The 17,846-nt window shown below is 39.2% G+C and overlaps 1 protein-coding gene across 2 annotated transcripts in view; it reads right to left on the reverse strand.

Moving 5' to 3' along the window:
- The window catches only part of DAB2IP (DAB2 interacting protein), a 238,113-nt gene that overhangs the window by 195,599 nt on the left and 24,668 nt on the right, over positions 1–17,846 (reverse strand). The window contains exons 3-4 of one of the 2 annotated variants that reach the window (XM_050714561.1): positions 16,264–16,381; positions 1,580–1,624 (exon numbers count right to left, since the gene is read on the reverse strand). In XM_050714561.1, the coding sequence (XP_050570518.1) occupies positions 1,580–1,613 (34 nt within the window). In that variant the 5' untranslated portion in view covers positions 1,614–1,624; positions 16,264–16,381. The remainder of the gene's footprint in view (positions 1–1,579; positions 1,625–16,263; positions 16,382–17,846) is intronic. The other variant, XM_035555499.2, reaches the window with a different exon arrangement.

Below are 17,846 nucleotides of genomic sequence, written 5' to 3' on the forward strand. Positions count from 1 at the left end.
ATGACACAAGCACAAATTGAAAAATGATACATCCTTGGTTACTTCATATTGGTAGGAAGAATTCCCCTGCCTCAGCAGCAACTGATAGCAATTCAACCATTTAATTTAACAAATCTGATTATAACTGGGATCTTCAAGAAGCCCCAGTAGCAGGGCAGCCCAGTTGCCAATTCTATCCATGCCATTCTATCCATGCAAATGTTCTTGCTAGCACAAGCCTTGTTAAGAGAAGACAATAACCTATTTTAAGCTTAGTACTCAAGAACTTTTAAAGGGAGGTTTGTCTGCTGAGCTATCCAGAGCCATAAGGAAGCCTTTTTTCTCAACTGGGTACTCTTTTGGAATATGAATCATATAATCTGGAGCAACAGGACAGACATTCTCCAAGGATTCTTTATTTGGGGAGATGGAAATTTATACTACTAAATCCGCAGACTTTTACCCCAATTTTCTCAAGAAAGTGATGCTCTCTAATCACACATCTAAGGTGGCAACTTTTAATCCAGAACTAAGCGAAGTCCCACCACAGGGAAAAAAAAACACAAAACAAACAGAAGGTGTAACAATTAAATGGAGCATGAAACGCTGGAAGACCTGTGTTGGAGAAAGAGTCTGTGAAAAATATTCCCTAGGATTTCAGTGCAAGAGGCTGTGTCTGTCATATCTTTCCCTTCAGTGCTCTCTGTGTTTTTGTGAACCATTAGGAGGTTTGGTTTATAAGACATTTTTTGGGGTATGAGCAGTTCAGTATCTGATACATCCTCAAAACATGTAACTTACTGAACCATCTTTAGCTTCAAGAGTTTTAAAATAACCTAGTTCTTCAGATTCTGAAAAGATTGAGTTTTATATCTCTATTCAAAACTCTGCCACAAACTACCAAACAAAATGCTTCAGAGCTGCAGATTTTATTGTAATCATGATTAGAAAATACATTAACCATAAATTATGGCTATGCAAGGAGTACTCATTGAATATTCTACCATGAAATATGCCAACAATCAATTTAATGCAGTCAATGTTTCTAAGACTGAAAAAATGAATAATGCTATTTGGACATTCTTTCACAGTAACCAGAACATAACATTACCTCTTGCTACTGTATGCTTCAAACTGATGCAAGGATCTCTGAGCTTCTTCAGTAAAATCCTCCTGGCAGTTTAACGGAGGAAGACAAAACTAAACGGACTCCTGGGCAAAAATAACAAAAGGTCTACAACAGGCAGAGTTCTGTGCACAATTTACCAAGCTGTCTGTTGAGATTCTGCCCTAGCTGACTTTACAGATTCCTAACTATGTTTTTGCAGTTGTCTCCTAGAAACAGGAACAAGAAGCATTCTCTGTTTTCTCAGCTCTTTAAAAAGAGTCTGCAACAGCTTTCTTCACATTCACTAACCAACATATATTTCCTTAATCAGTGGACGGCCTTAAAGAATGGGTTGTTCTTTGATACCATGTTATGTAAATGTAATACAATAGCAACTGGCATAGTGATATATCATTAATAAAAACTTGGACAAAAAGTGGCAATGGAAAGTGCAATTCAGAGAAATACCCATACAAACATTTGAATACTTACCAGAATCTTTGGATACTTGAGGGTGCTCAAACATTGGATAAGAATCTTAAAAGAGAAGATGTTGAAAAGTTACACAGTCCCTCCTTGTATCAAACAAAATTCGTAATGACTATAGCTTCTGAAGTGTATCTGATCAAACAGCAAAACGGTGAAAATGAAGTGCTGTTTCTTGAAACATGGACAGAAGTTTCATCTGAGTTTTCTATGCAGGTTCAGGCTAAAATAACGTACAAACCAAATAAATTAATATACTCTTAACAACATCTGCTGGAAAAATAGCCCTGGTTGAGAACTTAAAGTATATAAATCTCTTTTTACATACTGAAAATAATCTTCCCTCTTCCAGAGTGGGCTACTCTGCTGCTATTTCTGCATTGGATGTGATGGGATAAAGATTAACTGCTATTTGTTTCTCCAGCCTGGATGCTAGGGCCCTGTTACCTAGGGCTGTTAGTAAAATATCCATCCCTCTAAGTTTGTAAAATGCTACAAAAATAAGAAAGGTTACAAAAAGCAAGCACAATGTTCAGATGCACCCAGTTTATGTGATCTCCAAACAGATGCAAGCAAGGTAAATGGCATGAATAAGGCTTTGCATGTTGTAAAGAAATGGACCCGTAACGATGAAAACTAATGTCACACTGAGTATTAATTGGAGAGAAAACCCATATCCAGATCTTTTCCTCTGAAATCTTGGTTTCTGCAAATCAGTAGATTTTTCCCATGCATCCATAGTTACAGCATAGAAATATTGCATCAAAATATGTATTTCTTTCCATTTGCAAGTTATCTACAGTAATACATGCTACTTAGAAAGAAAAATTCCAGACAATGTTTAGGCACATGAAAAATGCCATTGCACTGAGAAAGAGACATTCTGAATCCTCAAAGCCTGTCAAGGCTGCTTGCTCTGAGCCTATTTGTTCTTCCTTTCTTTCCTTCACTTATTGTTTCCTGTCTTTTCCTCACTTTCTCCCTTTTTGTTTAGGGATTCAGCTAATTGTTGTCCTTCCATATCAAGAAGCCTCTTCATTTTAATAGCTTTTTAGGATAAATTACTCCATATGGTCTTTTGCTTTATGTGAGATCCACATAACAAAAAGCAAAGATATTGAACTAATTTTTGTTTCTTTCTATGTCACTCGAAGAGAGAAATACAAGATAAATGACATCCTATACTTTCCTCATGTTTCTAATCTGTTTCTGATAAAATAGGCCTCTATCATCTCTTCTTTTTTTGGCATATTATTGTCATTCTACCTCTTTGTTGTCTGCTAACTTCTGATTTCACATTCACTTTTTCAATACTCTTTCTTGCTTTAGGCAGAATAAAAGTATAAGAATACGGTCTCTGTTCCTACTCAATTAGTTTTGCCTGAGCTAAGACTTCAGAAATAGATCTAACCATATGACATAGATAAACCATTTTTTTTTAACCCAAGGTTTCCATGGAATTGTTGAGATATTGGTGTGGGTATGAAGTACATAACAGCAAATCTCATTTCAGAGTCAGACAGAAAATGAGAAACTTCACTGAAATCAACGGAAAAAGGAAGGGTAAGGTGAAAAGGCAGAAAATAAATACTCATCTTGGCATGTGACAAAAGACTGCGAGGTTCAAACCTGCTATTCATTACTCTGATGAATAAAAATTCCTGAATAATCCATCATATGTACTCTCTTCCTTTCCTGACCCCTATAATACTCCTCCAATCAGTCTATGCTGCTTCTGGGAGGTTTATCCTTTGCTTTATCTACAGAGTGTGCGGGGAAACTACAACAGTTTCCCACTATCTTGGTTTATAGGTACATCACAGATTAGCCCTCAGGTGGGGAATGCTTCTTCCACTTACCCTCAAATATTTCTTAAGTCAGCACAGATTAAGGTAAAATAGAATTAACATCTATTTGCAGCATTTTAGGCAACACAGCTGCAAAGACACCGGCCAAGAAATGAAAGAAAAACATTTTAATTTACTTAAACAAAAATAAAGTGCAAAAGTTCCCCTCTCCCTGTGTGAAGATGACGGAGGTAATTGTTTTTCTCACATACAGGCATTCTTCTGCATAGCTTACACTTCAAGTTCCACTCAGTAAAGTCACCCTTTCCTAACGGAGCATGCTATTTTTTATAACTAATCTTCTTTTATAGCTAATCTCCTCTAGAAGCTCCAGTGAGGTGTACAATGCTTTGTCGTTTTTTCCCACTCAGACTTACTCACTTTGTCTATGTTATCCTTTCCCTTTCCTCCTTCTCCACAAAATACATATTTTCTGGTTATTTTTTTCAGTTATTTAGGGCATAATCTTGATGCTTCTCTAAGGAAGCTGAGCTATCTCTTTCTTGTAGATGTAAATATCACTTAGCTAGACCAAGTGTCACTGCCTATGCTTGAGTGGCAAATTAACTCCCTGTCTAAGCCAGGAAAAAGATTTCCATCTCCTCTTTAGAGTATCAGTGTGCAATTTTAATTGTGGAATTTTTATTTTAGATTTGTACAGCAACACAACCACTTGATACAAACATCTAAATTGGATAAATGAATGTAATTCTTTACTAGTTCTTGACTTCAGTCATATGTGAAACCATTCTAGGGTAACACTTTATCCTCTAATTTAGGGATACCATGAAATGAAGCTTCCATATAAATCAAACTTACTTAACAGAACAAAAAAGAAAAAAAAGATCAAATTGTTAATAATGGACAGCACTTCTGCCATTCATCACCCAGGTACTGTGAAGAACTTGCTACTTAGAAGTTAGCTGTGCGTTAGGTTCTTCCAGTTTTCCCCTTTCCAAGGTTTTCTAAACCTGTCCACAGCCAAATCAAAGAAGCCAGTGGTTTTCCACTCTGCAGAGGTTACCCCTCTATAGATATTCCTACTGTCACTTCCCACAAGTCAAACAACTGTCTCTTCCCAAAACTTCACCTCTTTTCTCTCTAATTTACTTGTAGCCACTCTTACCTGATGCTCTTTCTTCCCTACTTCCAATGCATCTCAGTTTCTAGGATTGCTTTCCATATTGGACTAGGTCCTTTTATATTTCAGGAATTTTGCTCTTAATCACGCTTGACTGACCTCCTGTGCACTCCTACACAGATAACTTAGACCTGTGCAAAGGCCAGAGCATGTGCTGTAAGGCCACGCATGGCCCTGCAGCAGATGGGGAGGAGAGGTCTACACCACTTTGTGACTGTCACCTCCTCGTCACCCACAGCACCAGAGATGCATGGGGTGGAGCTGAAGTAAACTACTACAGTTCTGCTCTCTGCCCTGGTGCATCTGTGCCTGGGTTTCAGCTCTGCAGGAAACAAGCTTAACCTACCCGCTGGGGAGAGCTGGCCACACGTAATAGCCATATGTATGTTTATGCACACACATACATGCCTTAGAAATTACCAAAGACAATTAAAGCACAGACTGCTAATGCTCCAGCCAAAAGAATAATTTCAGTGTTTAGTTATGTAAGTAACCCTCAGATCCCTGCTTCACAATCTGTTTGAAATTTAAGGAACATGTAGCCTTTCTGGAAAAAACTATGGACCAAATTATGTAGTCCAATCAACACAGTTTTCATTTACAAACAAGAAAAATTTGATTTAAACTTTCAGTGTTTATTTATGGTTTTGTTTTCCTTCTCATTTGTTCATTTCTAAACCTGCATATAGGAGAAGGTGCATGTTGCTTTTGCTGTAATTTTGTCTTTTGTCATTATTTCACACGCCATTTTCTGCTAGTTTACAGACCATGAACAGTCCATGGACTACACAGGTTAGGAAACACTACTCGAGATGTGCTAGCTTTCAGTAAACATCTATTATATCTCTGCATGTTTTCAAGCATATTCAAAAGCAAACCTCTTCCATTCAGCTTTTCTATGCTACTTCTGTGAACACAGGGCCCTGCGAATACCATATCTGCGATAATTGGCAGGTATCTAACTGGAATTATCAAGTCTGACCTACTGCAGTATATAACTGCATTAAGATTCAGCTGCTCATCCTAGCGACTGTTCAGCATCATCTGCAGACATATATATACTCCTCTCCCTGCGCAGAATTATCATCTTCAGAGGCTATAGAATAGACTCTCTTCTAGCTTTGTTAAAGTAACTGAGACTATTAGAATGGTTAGAAGAACTTAAAGAACATTTTTCCTCCTTTTTTTGGCAGCTTACTTTATCTGATCTAGCAGTGTCCTGATTTGCCTTCTTATTCTGACAAGGAGATATAACAGATTTCTATAATCAGTTCCCAACACTTGATAGAATAATTTTAGTGTCAGATGAAGCTAGCTTTGCCTGATTCTAGGAAATGCCTGTCAGTCTGCACAGGCTGTGATATCCTCTATCAGGCTTCTCTCCTGCTGCGGGTCTCTGTCATCATCAAACAGATCCTCCCCACTTCTGATTCTCTAGGCACAACGGGCATGGCAGTGAACCGAGACTCTCGCAGGATTACACAAAGTGCACCTTAGCCACTGGAGTCAGGGGTTCAAAGCTCTTTGAGCTCGTGTATGAAGTGACAATTTCATTTCCCTTCATTTCCCTTTCTTCATTCTCTCGGGATGTCTTGGCAACATTTTATTCCAGTTCAACATTAGCTGCTTTTTCTCTCACTTCTTTTTATATTCCTTTCTCTCCCCATCTGGTAATTTAAAAGGAAATTGCATGGTATTCAGCATTATCAGCCAATCTGTTTACTCTGCTCTTGTTCAAACTAAGACTATTTCTCACACACTGAGCTGCTCTGTCTCACCCCCATACACACTATTAGTATCCTCTAAGCCTGTATTTTCCTTCATACGTCACCTAGAGCAGTAACCCACACTTCCAGAGGTACAGATCTTCCTAAAATTTTGTCTGTTTTTAAATAAAGACATGGGAATAGAGGTCTGTGGAGAAGAAAAGAGATGTCCACATCTGGGCCTTCTCTCGCTGCCAGGCAGCCATAAAGCATTAGGCATGCTGGCACACACGAGAAGGAAAAGGCCTTGACACCATTCTGGCTACCAGAAGAGCAGCATTCACAGCGACAGATTCCACACCCAGCCAGGGGAGACCGTCCCCATGCTGAAGAAGCTTTCTCTTTAGAAACACCTTCTCGGTGGGCCAGAATTCCTCCCTCCCCCAGGACCAGCCTAGCCCTTCCTCGCAGTGACTCCTCAAAGCGCCCCAAGTAACTACTGTGCCGCACTGCTGTCCGTGCTGACGCTGACTCGCTCCACATCACACAGTTCATGATTTCATTACTGAAGATAAGGCCAACTTTGACCTGTGTTCCAACTCCTTCAGATCCAGAATTAATAATACAATAGCTACTTTGATCCCTATCAGTGGCTAATGCTAACAGTAAAATGCTGAAACAACTCTTGATAGCAACAACGTGAAAGTTCTGCACACTCGGGCACAATAAGCGTAACTGGTATTAATGTATTTTAAAAGCCATCAGAGAAACAACTAATAGGAAAGGCTTTATTGAACCTGTTAGTGAATTCTCCTCTCATGATCTACTGAAATATTTTAGATAGACATCATCCTTTCAAAAAGGAGCTAACATTTTGAGTGATAAATCCTTATTATTATATATATTATATATCATATAAATCCTTATTTCCTTAATTCTTCAAAAAAATATGAACAAGAATGGAACTGAAATATGCATCTGTTTCTTTAGAGATGATATCAGCTGGAAAAATTGATCTCCAGGATGAAATGTCATACATGAAACTATCTGGCTTGCTTCTGAACATAGACTTGACATCCAGTCGCTGCTCTCAAGTTGACCTGTGTTTAGCCAGGCATTCAAGCATATGTAATTTAAGCTGATGAGCAAAACAAGCTTGTTTCCAAGTAGAAGCATTTTACTTAATTGATGCTTTGATTAAAGCAAGTCTTGTCAAAGTCAGTGAAAGCTGCTTAACTGGCAAAACAGCAAAGACCAACTTCTCTAGGGCCAAGTAGGAAAAAAATACTAATGTATATGTACTTAGCACCTGGGAATTAGGAAAAAAAAAAATCTAACTTTTGTATGAATTTGTTACTATTAATACAAATCTTTACTTATGTGCTGAAACAATTGATTCTTGTGTGATGGGAAAGTAGATCAGAACAATTTTACTGAACATTGAAGCTTGACTTCTTACCAACAGCAGGGTATCATGCTGCTATATTGTATGTTGCTTAGCAATGTAATGTGGGAAGCAGCACCACAGTCCTTGACAGCACCATTGTCCATTGAAATGCTTGTGAAATATTACCTGGGTTATATAAAGATAGCACACAGTTATAGAAAAAGAGCATAAAGTTTCAGAACAGGACAAAGGCAAAGAAGAAGGCTGTAAAGAAAAGGCATTGCTATTCCAATGGCAAAAAGGTCTCCCTGGATGATCTTTCACTCTCTGAATACACACAGCATAAACTAAATGTGGAGAAATTGTATCTGTAAAATCTCATTACAGCTATGCTTATAAATGATATACCGTACTGTCCAGCAACTGCTCTAACAGTTGACTGGCTCTTCTCCATATACATGCCAATGTCCCTACACTGCTACCCTATAAAGAAGACCTATCATTCATTATTCTGGTGCTTTGCTTTGGAGGAAGACTTTTGTGCTGTGATGTACTGACTACCCATAGTGAACAGAACACATACAAAACAAGGAGCATAAGCAAAGACAGATTTGTTCTACAAACAGATTATACGATACATATGGGAATATTCACCTCACGGCTTCACGGTATACCAGAGGCCACAGGTGTCAGAGGCACACCCTCCCGTATTCACCACACTTGCTTTTTCTCTGGTGTCTTTCGCATAGAGAAATGTTATCCTGCTCTTGCTTGATCAGCTCTGACAGCCTCAGTATAATAGCCACTGCCAAGATTTTCCTTCATGCATGTCCCAAAATGTTTCTCTGGCCCATATTCCAGCCATTCACCACATTTTAACTAGCCAGAGCAAATAGCTTGGGTAATCTGTTTTCTGCCATTCGAAGCAGATGCCAAGGCCTGAGTACCGAAGCATACAGGAGTGCTGCTTCACTGCTCAGTGTTGGGACGCTCTGAGGCTTCAGCATTTCCAATGACACTCCTTTCTCCTGCACGGTTTCTCATATGTTCACCTGTCCCTGGCGAGGCCATTGCACAGTTTTCAAGTGACACCTAAATGAGCTTGTGTGATAGTGTCATTAATAACTCAAACAGTAATGAAATCCTCTGACTGCTGCAACAGGAGGTCTCTCCAAAAGAAGGTGGGTCATGTTTTGCTACTCTTGCCAGAGACTACTGCTGAAGCATTTTCATGTCGCACACCAATGGAGGAATGAGCCCAACTGGGTCATCCACCAATATCGCTCTATAAAACTTTCCATCACTTTTCCATCACTTCCCCTCTTACCAAAGCAGCTGAGACCAGGAAGCTGCACTAGACACTGGCAGTACACACAGAGAACACACAAAACTGAATGTGTACATGGGAAATACACGACCATCAGATCGAATCGAAACAGGCTCCAGTGCTGTATCACTGGATTCATCACACTCTCGTTTTTGTAATTTGAAGCAGCACAAGGCTCATATTCTTACTTCAGCGTATGGAACAAGCCTCAGATTATGATGGTTCATAAAGATGCAGGAGCAAATCTGCATCTTAGTAAAAAAAAAAAAAAAAAATACTGAATAGACATGACAGATCCTAGGGGCCTTTCCAAGGAACAATTCAATATTTCCTTTTATAGTATTTGGCAGGAAAACACCACAGAGTTTATTCAGCTTGAATTAACTAATGGATTTGAGCATTCCCTTTAACAAAGAGAAAAGATGTTGAGTTACACTGACTGCAGGGTTACAGAATGCTTTGGACAAACCTCATAAACTCATTTACCACAGAATCTGTGCTGGCTTTTCTGGTTTTTCTCTAAACGTATGTACAGTGATGCTTTATACTTCAAAACGAGAATTCCTAAATTTGTTTAGAAACATTTATTTTTGTTGGTGTGCTACTTTCCCTTATCAAAAATACGAAAATGGAAACAATTAAAAAAAAAAAGATGTAATGCTGTTGAAAGAGTCATCAGAACAGAAGCAAAAGTTTCAGACCGGCCAGATCCTTCGGACATGCCAGCAAACCCCACTGCACAAGCACACAGTACGTATTTCTTTAGAGGGCCCACTACCCACGGAGCAGAACCTCAGATAAATACAGGAGTACCAATGGTGAGATTTACCCTGTACAACAGTAGTAAGCCACGCTCATCTTCAGTCAAGAGGAACCTGGTTTTGATCTCAAGGAGTATGCATTTGATATGTAATAACCATTCTCCTACATCAGCGTTGAGCTGCTGAAGCAGGAAGGGCACTCAGCTGAAAGCACTGCTTGTCTCCCTCTGAAAATGGAGCGCTTGCTGCGGAGGCCTTCCTGAGCACACAGCCACTATCAAACCTCTGCTCTCTATATCACACTTGTTACCTGAAAATAATGCATTTGATAATTTAAACTAGTAAATGCACAACACTGCGTGGGTCATTCCTCTTCACTAATCAGACATATAAGGTTCTCATGTCAGCCCTCCTTTGGCCTTCAAATCACTCCATATTTCTTTGAATTCTTTAATTTGATTCCCTTGGCTTAGTTTTTTAAGCTTCTACCACATATTCTTGGTTTCTCAGCCTTGGCTTCCTTTTATCCGATCTGAAATTAAGATCTATTCTGTGGCCTCTATGCCTCTAATGGATTTTCTGCTTAAACATAAGTGAACGTATAATTCAGCCAGAAGCTTTTTCGTAACAGTGCAGTCTTACAATAGATTAAAAGCAGTTAGCTTTTCTTAATGCAAGCCCTTCTTTGGACCTAGTGCTTCAGAGAAGTTTAGTATAGACAGACTTCTTCCTTTATTCCTTACTTTCATCCCGAGGAAGGTTTTTTTAAAAAAAAATCACTAAACTTCAAGGCTCTTTGTTTTCTTCATTTTTATTTTTATCAATTTTCAGCTCAGACCTGGAAAAAGATAGCTTGCTATCTTGCAGATAGAACTGCACTCTGTCTTGCTATCTGTAAAAATATTTTTTGCAAGGAGAATAGCAACCCCACCTACCCAGGCTGTCGCACAGAACAACTTTCAAAGTCTGCCCTTACACTTTTCACCTTCTCAAGCACGGCGAGCTCTGGAAGCACCCAGACGTGGGGAACAGTTGCAGTTACAGGGTGAGCAGCAAGAGCATTCCTGGCTTCCTCACAGCCAAACCTTTCGGTATCAATCAGCATCATTCACTCGGGCTGCCAGTTCAAGGCCACAGACCCATCTGACATTCATCCTTGTATTTCCTTGTGACGCAGCTAAGCCTCTGGACTGATTCTCTCTAGTCAGAGGATGAAAAACATACCTGAACAACAGCTGGTGCATGCAGTCTGCCTCTAATTTTTAAAGTTGCGAAGTCACCAGTGTTAGGGAGGCTTCTTAGCCTTTGCAGACCAACACTCGCCTGCACCACAAGACCTTGCTCTCATTCCACGTTGCTTCAATGCACGACTTACCAGCAATAAATACAATTAAGTTACAACAGAGAACCTAAACTTGTCTCCTTGTCCTGGAGACAAAATAAAGAAAACAGCTTTTCTTAACTGATCCTGTGGTTAATGTGCAGCAATGAGGCAGACACCGGCTCCCTCAGCGTGTGACTTCTCGTAAGGGGTATCAATGCACTAAGCCCTTTTCACTGGGATATCTGCAGAAAACAGTCAGCACCAATGCTTGATGGCACATTGTAGCACTACCTTTTGTTTCTCTACAGAAAAAGCTTAAACTCCCTCTTGTGGGTAACTGGAGAAAATCCTTTTTGTAAGAAACCACAGCAGTTTGCAGGATGAATCTCTCCCTTTTCTATCTTACGTTGACCGCTCCAGAACAGGCTGTGTGGTCTCCACCCTTGGAGGGTTTCAATACCAGCCAAGTTAAAGCCCTGGGCAACCTGGCCGACCTGACAGCTGACCCTGCTTCGAGCAGGAGCCTGGATTAGAAACCCCCTCCTGGCCCCTTTAACCTGAGTTGTATCTTATATTCTTTTGACCCTATACACACGGAATGGAGAAAACATACGCTAAAGAGAACACAACAGTTGCTATAGAAGAGAAAAAAAAAATGGAAGTGTATTAGGAACCCCATAGTATTTATTTCATTAGTTCCAAACGTAGTTGATGTCATCATCTCTTGTTGTGGATTTTCGGCAAACTACTGTAGGAAACATGGCAATGTCTGCACCATCCTAACTGCCAAACCAAGTGAAGAGAGAATAATAATGAACAGATGTACAAATAAAGAATTAATCATTTTCCCACCTGAGACAACCTGCAGGATAGTATAGATATAAATATGATATAGACAGCAGCACCTAAAATATTTTCTCAAGAGCCTCTTTTTATATCTGTACCCCAAAGCAACCACAAATCTCAGACATACACACTGCTAAATTACATGATGCACCACAGCCTAATTCTTAAAATACTTGGGTAGCTACAAGCATAAATATTTACTTTCTAAAAATAAACAAAACAATACATGTAGATGGTGTTTTACATCCACAAGTCTCAAAAAAACTTTAGGAAAGTTAGAGGAGCACTACAGAACCACAGAGGTTACAATCGTTTGTTTAAAGTTATAAGATCAGGAAAGTGCACTGGATCTTTGTGCTTTGTTTCTGGAGACCAGTTCAAATATCTAATGAAAATTCAGCCCAGTTGCCTTGCATGAAACATAATGAACATTTTATGAGATGGCAGAGATGGATACAGAAGATACAAAGGCAAACAAACCACAGTTTATCACTCAGGAAATACTCACGTTGAAAGCCTATATGTAAGAATAAGCTCAAGAAATAAAAAGACCATTTGAGTCATTTCTTACAAGGAAGCTTTATAGCACCATCAACAAGATACCAAGGCCATAGCAGTCAAAATGCTATCCCAGTACAGCTAGACCTCTTTGTTGCAAATCTTTTCAACCAGAGTCAACTGCTTTTCTTCAATTTTTTATTTTTTTTTTTAACAATCCAGCAGTCGTTGCAACTATGGGCAAGAGGCACTATAAGCACACGCTTACAAATTCTGGAATATGAACAAATAAAAGAGGAACAGAAGATATCCAAATCCTTTTAGACTGTACCCAGTTCATAAATCACATGCAGACATCATGGTCCCCTTCATTGATACATTTTCGTAGTCCCTAAAAGAACAGTATTTGTCCTACTCTCTAAGGCTTCCTCTTTTTTATTTCCAGCTCTAAGAAAGGTGAATTGATTGGACAGGAATAACCGAGTCTGGTTTACTCAAATATTAAAAAGAAAAGCACAGTTACATGAAAGCAGCACTAGAACCCCATTACTCATTTGTTTAGTCACACTGAAGGGGACAAATTTATTTAAAAAGAATTAGTCTTTTTCCTCCGTCAGAGACACTAGCTATTAAAAGTTTCAGGTTTGCATCATAAAACATTAAGGCGAGGCAGTGTTAGATCTTATTCCTTCTTCAGCACTGCTCAGAAAACGCAACACAGAACATGGGTTTCTAATGTTTCCCTCCCATTCGGTCTGCATGACAGCAGCCAGGTGTTACTGCAAATTTTAGGAATACACTAAATACACTAGCCTGTTCACATGAGAGGAAGAAATCCTTCCTGTGAAAATAACGATGTGGGGCACACAATACGCTTTGCTTTCAGCTCTGATGATTACATAGCATTATGGCCACTTTTGGCAGTTAATAATGCACCCAAACATACTGCCAGGCACAAGACAGACAGCTGATGAATTCTGACTAGTAGAAAGATGCCATCAGCAGCCAAGGAATGACCCTCCTTTCACAAAACCTCTGGCAGTAGGTGCTCTGGTCCCTGTGGAAGTTAAGTACCTCCAGAAACATTTCCTCCAGCTCTTGTTCTTTGCAGGACTAACTTTCATAATTAACAGAGCAGAGTCCCCTACACTGTAGTTAAACCCAGCAGGACGCAGAGCAATTTCAGCTTATGTTTCAAACTTTTTCTTTAATGAACCAAGTCATTTTCAGAAGTTATTGTAAAACGTGAGCCACATACAGCCACCTGTATTTCACCATTTCTGGATCCCAGAAAAAAGTTTTAAAGATGTAAACTCAACAGAAGATCACTAGCTTTTCTTGGTTTACAATTAGAATACCGTGTGTTCACATAGGTTTTTGAATTCATTAAATCTCATCAGTGGAATTTCTCTCCATGTATTCCATCATGCAGAGACTGGGCAGTTTTCCCCTCCAGTGTTCTGATAATCTAAAACAGGTATGGCAATTTTTACTAGCTGGAGATATCCCTTCTTCTTAAAATTCAAATTATTGCAAGCACATGCTTAAATTACACTGAAACTTTAATACAGGTTTAAGCTACCTACTGACATAGAATTTATTTCTTTTTTTTTTTTTTAATTACGAGTAAAAAAATAATTTATCATATTCAAAAAGTTATAATGGCACCCGAGAGCAAAAGAAACTAGAAGTCTCCATAACAACAAATTATATTTAAAATCAACAATGAATCTAGACATGTGGGTTTTTTATGCACGGGGAAAATTATTTGCTCAGAACCAAAAATAAGAACCAAAACGTAAGATTGTAACAACATAATACAAAACATTTGACTTAAAACCAACTGAAAAGCTGTGTTTGGAATTTAGTATTGAAGGACAATCAGTAACCAGAGAATACAATATGCGAGACAATGCCTGATGTGAAATGCTACTTATCAAAATTGATGGTGTATGTCTATAAATACAGCAATCTCAAAGAGATGGAGTTTGCTGACAGCAAATCCTGGCCATTAAGCAGGACAGAATCTGCTGGAAAAGTGTCTGACTTGGTTTAATTAGGCTCTACCTGTCATTAGGATTGCAGTCTACATCTTCCCTACTGAAATTCATTCTTTCTTTCTAAGTTTTTCTTACATCTCTACTCTCACACAGACTTGGCATTTTTAATGTTGTTTTTCAGAATTAATTACTTTTGGCTAAACTCCGTGGGGCTCAAAGCTCGTGACAAAATCTGAGACTGAACAAGATCACTGGTGTACCAACACAAGGGATCCCACACTACGCTGTGCTCTGAAACATAAAAGGTGAGGGTGGTGCATGCCGCCCTTTAGGAAGCACCTGCTCACACTATGTAGTGGCAAAAGGAAATGCTGCATTTTGGCCAGAGGAAACAGGTCACTCACAGTGACAAACCAAATTTGTATAGTAAGAAGCAGTTGTCCTGCCTGTACAGCGAGCACTTTAAGATTGCTGAGAGTTTGAAGCTACCTGCTGACATCTATCCAGGACAGAAGCCCCATCCAGTGCAGCATTTCACTTCTGGCTTCTATTTGTGAGGGAAAATGAGTTAATGTGTCATTTGCACTTAAGCAGCCGTTTCAGACATTTTGGTTACACATAGTTATTTTGGAGTCTAGATAAAATGCAGAGGGAATAGAGGGATGAAAAATCTGCAGTGAGTGCACTGACAAGGATTCTCTCTGCCAGTACCTATGCATGGGTGTGGCAGAACAAAGTGCTTAAAGATAGGGGGATGAAAAAAATCCTTGCTTGAAAACTTTGTGCAAGAATTGTTCTGAGCACTGCATGCAACTGAGCCTCCCTGAATTTTCAGCAGAGCACTAAAGCAGCTGGCTTGGAGGTAGCTGTAAGGCAAGAAGAAATAAGACTGCAAAGACTGAAGTCCCGTACAAACAGTAGCTTACATGAAAAACTGAGATTCTCTGTCCCTATCAACAGATCCTCAATCATTTCACTGGTAATGAAACCTCCCAGAGAAGTTTGTCCCTGAAGATCAAAAAATGGACCTGCTCATATTTTGAACTCTACCAACCCTGAAAGCATTGACTGGAGTACAGGGGACGAAAGCAGCTAATGCTAGGATGCACTGCCTCATTAGACATCTCCAGCTCTGAGAGAGCTGACATTAGGCTTATTGCCAAGCTTTGCCACATTAGGGGGAGAAAGGAAAAGGACATCGAACAAAATTGGGAGAAGGAAGTAATCATTAACACCAAAGGGCAAGACTCCTCCTCCTCATACCTGCATTCTACTTCCTTACTCATCCAGAGTGCATTACATGACATAATTTAGAGTAATATGTTCTATAGCAGCTGCAGAATGTCCTTCCCATATTTATGTTTTAATGAAAGAATTTTATCAATGATGATCAGAGAAACACAGTGCCCATAACTGGTGAATATGAAAATAAAGGGGCACGTTTTTTGCCCTGACATACAAGTCTTTTCTGTGATGACCAAACTGGCCACAAAATGGGAACACGGGGGGCAATGATTTGATTTCCAGATGATTTTTTTCTATATGGTAAATAATGTCTTTAGACTAAATTTACATACACTTTAAAATATTTTAGAAGAAAATAGAGAAAAACAAAGAAACATTCCATTTGGTATCAGACAACCAAAACCAGCCAATACGTGTTCCTTTCAAGCCATAACGAATCCACCTCAGCAAAAAGTAGAATATGGCTTTTTTGGACATTTTTCAGTTTGGATGTATATTCATTTATTTGTATAAATTCTACTTTGAAGTGCCTATGTTAGACTTTCTTCTTCTCTTATCAAGTTGGTATTTACCCTTAAGGAAAGGAGAACTGATAGTGCATGACATACCAACTCTGAAGGTGCCATCAGCTCACGTTCCTCATTCCTGAGTCTTTTTTCCTGTTCCATGCCAGAGATCAGCATCCTCTCCACTGTTCCAACACGCTTGCTCATGGGTTGCTAGGATCTGGAACATCAGAATGACGCAGCTGAAAACAGACATCACTTTTTAACAGGTATTTTCTACTGCATCATTTCAGTTATTTAACAAACACTTACCCTTCCAAATTTTGACAAGCTCTAATTAATTGCTGTTCCTGACTGACTTCTCCTTAAATTACTGGGTATGTCAGAAATAGCACAAGTACAAAGTACAAGTACAAGTACAAAGAGATTACAAACCTTCAAATTAAGGAGGTGGTAAACTATGGGATATCACAACAAAGCTATCTATGTATATATATATGTGACTGTGTGCGTACAGTAGACTGAAATCGTTCCTACTTTTTCTACCATGCACTGGAAGTTTAGATTACAATTCTGCTCCATGTTGTGATTCCTTCTCCTGTTAATACGTTAATATGTGTTTCTGTTACAGTAGGAAATTACACAGTACTTTTCTTGTTGTAGGCAAGTGTAGTTGAAAAATCAGGAGACAAGGAGGCTACCAGAAAAAATCTGAGCACAGATGTGTGTAGCCAGTGCTAAACAGGAGCTGCTCTCCTCACTCCTGGGCAAAGTGAACTGGGCAAAACAGCTCAATTCAGAAGTGTCCAGAGCAAAGAGAACTTCTCACAGTAGTACGAGCATGTTGCTTATAAGCAGTACACTATCTAGGAACTTTGTATATTTAACCCTGGGTGAGGATCATTAGGCTTTCTGCAGCTATACACTACAAGCAAAGCAAAAAATACCAGTTGTAAAATCTGAACTGGAAAATATGTATCAGACAGGGATTTTCAGTATGCTGGGGGGCTGAAAGTCATAGGTTACTTTAAAGTACATCCTGGTACACACATTGCCAGAAGAGGTACAAAGGCTGAAAGTCTATCTGAAACATTCCTCATTTTTATGTTTCTCTGCAATCACAATAGAAACAAATATTAAACCAAAGACACGCATTAGCAGTGAGGCTCATTAGGTACAAACTGCCCCATTTCACATTTCTCTCTGATTTACGACAACCAAAAGTCAGCTGACTGTTCAGGTCTCTCCCCATTTTTTTTATAGCTCAAAAACGTGCAAATGGACATTTAAAACACATTTCAAAACAATTTGTGTCTGAGTGTACATCTTGTTTACAAGAATGAACTACTGAAGCTGGGTAATAAAACACTGAGAAATGCAGTTTATAGTGGAAACACTGGCACAACTTTAATTACTGCAGTGTAAAAGGCATCTCTGTGCACAGGGTTCCAGCATATTTTTAACCTACATGAAAAAGTCAAAGAAGAAATCTATGCAACAAGAAATGGAAACATAAATCCCTTCCAAATGCTAGACAATTTCTGCTGAGAAAGCTTGCAACCCATTAGAAAGACACAGTCCCGTAGATGAAAGGAGAGGCAAGCAGTGGTATTTCACCCATTGTCAGCGCTGACTCCGTTCTAACCAGAGGCAGAGGGAGCTTTACCAGCAACTTAATAAAGAAC

This window comes from Cygnus atratus, chromosome 19 (assembly GCF_013377495.2).
Source record: "Cygnus atratus isolate AKBS03 ecotype Queensland, Australia chromosome 19, CAtr_DNAZoo_HiC_assembly, whole genome shotgun sequence".
In the NCBI taxonomy this organism is placed as follows: Eukaryota; Metazoa; Chordata; class Aves; order Anseriformes; family Anatidae; genus Cygnus; species Cygnus atratus.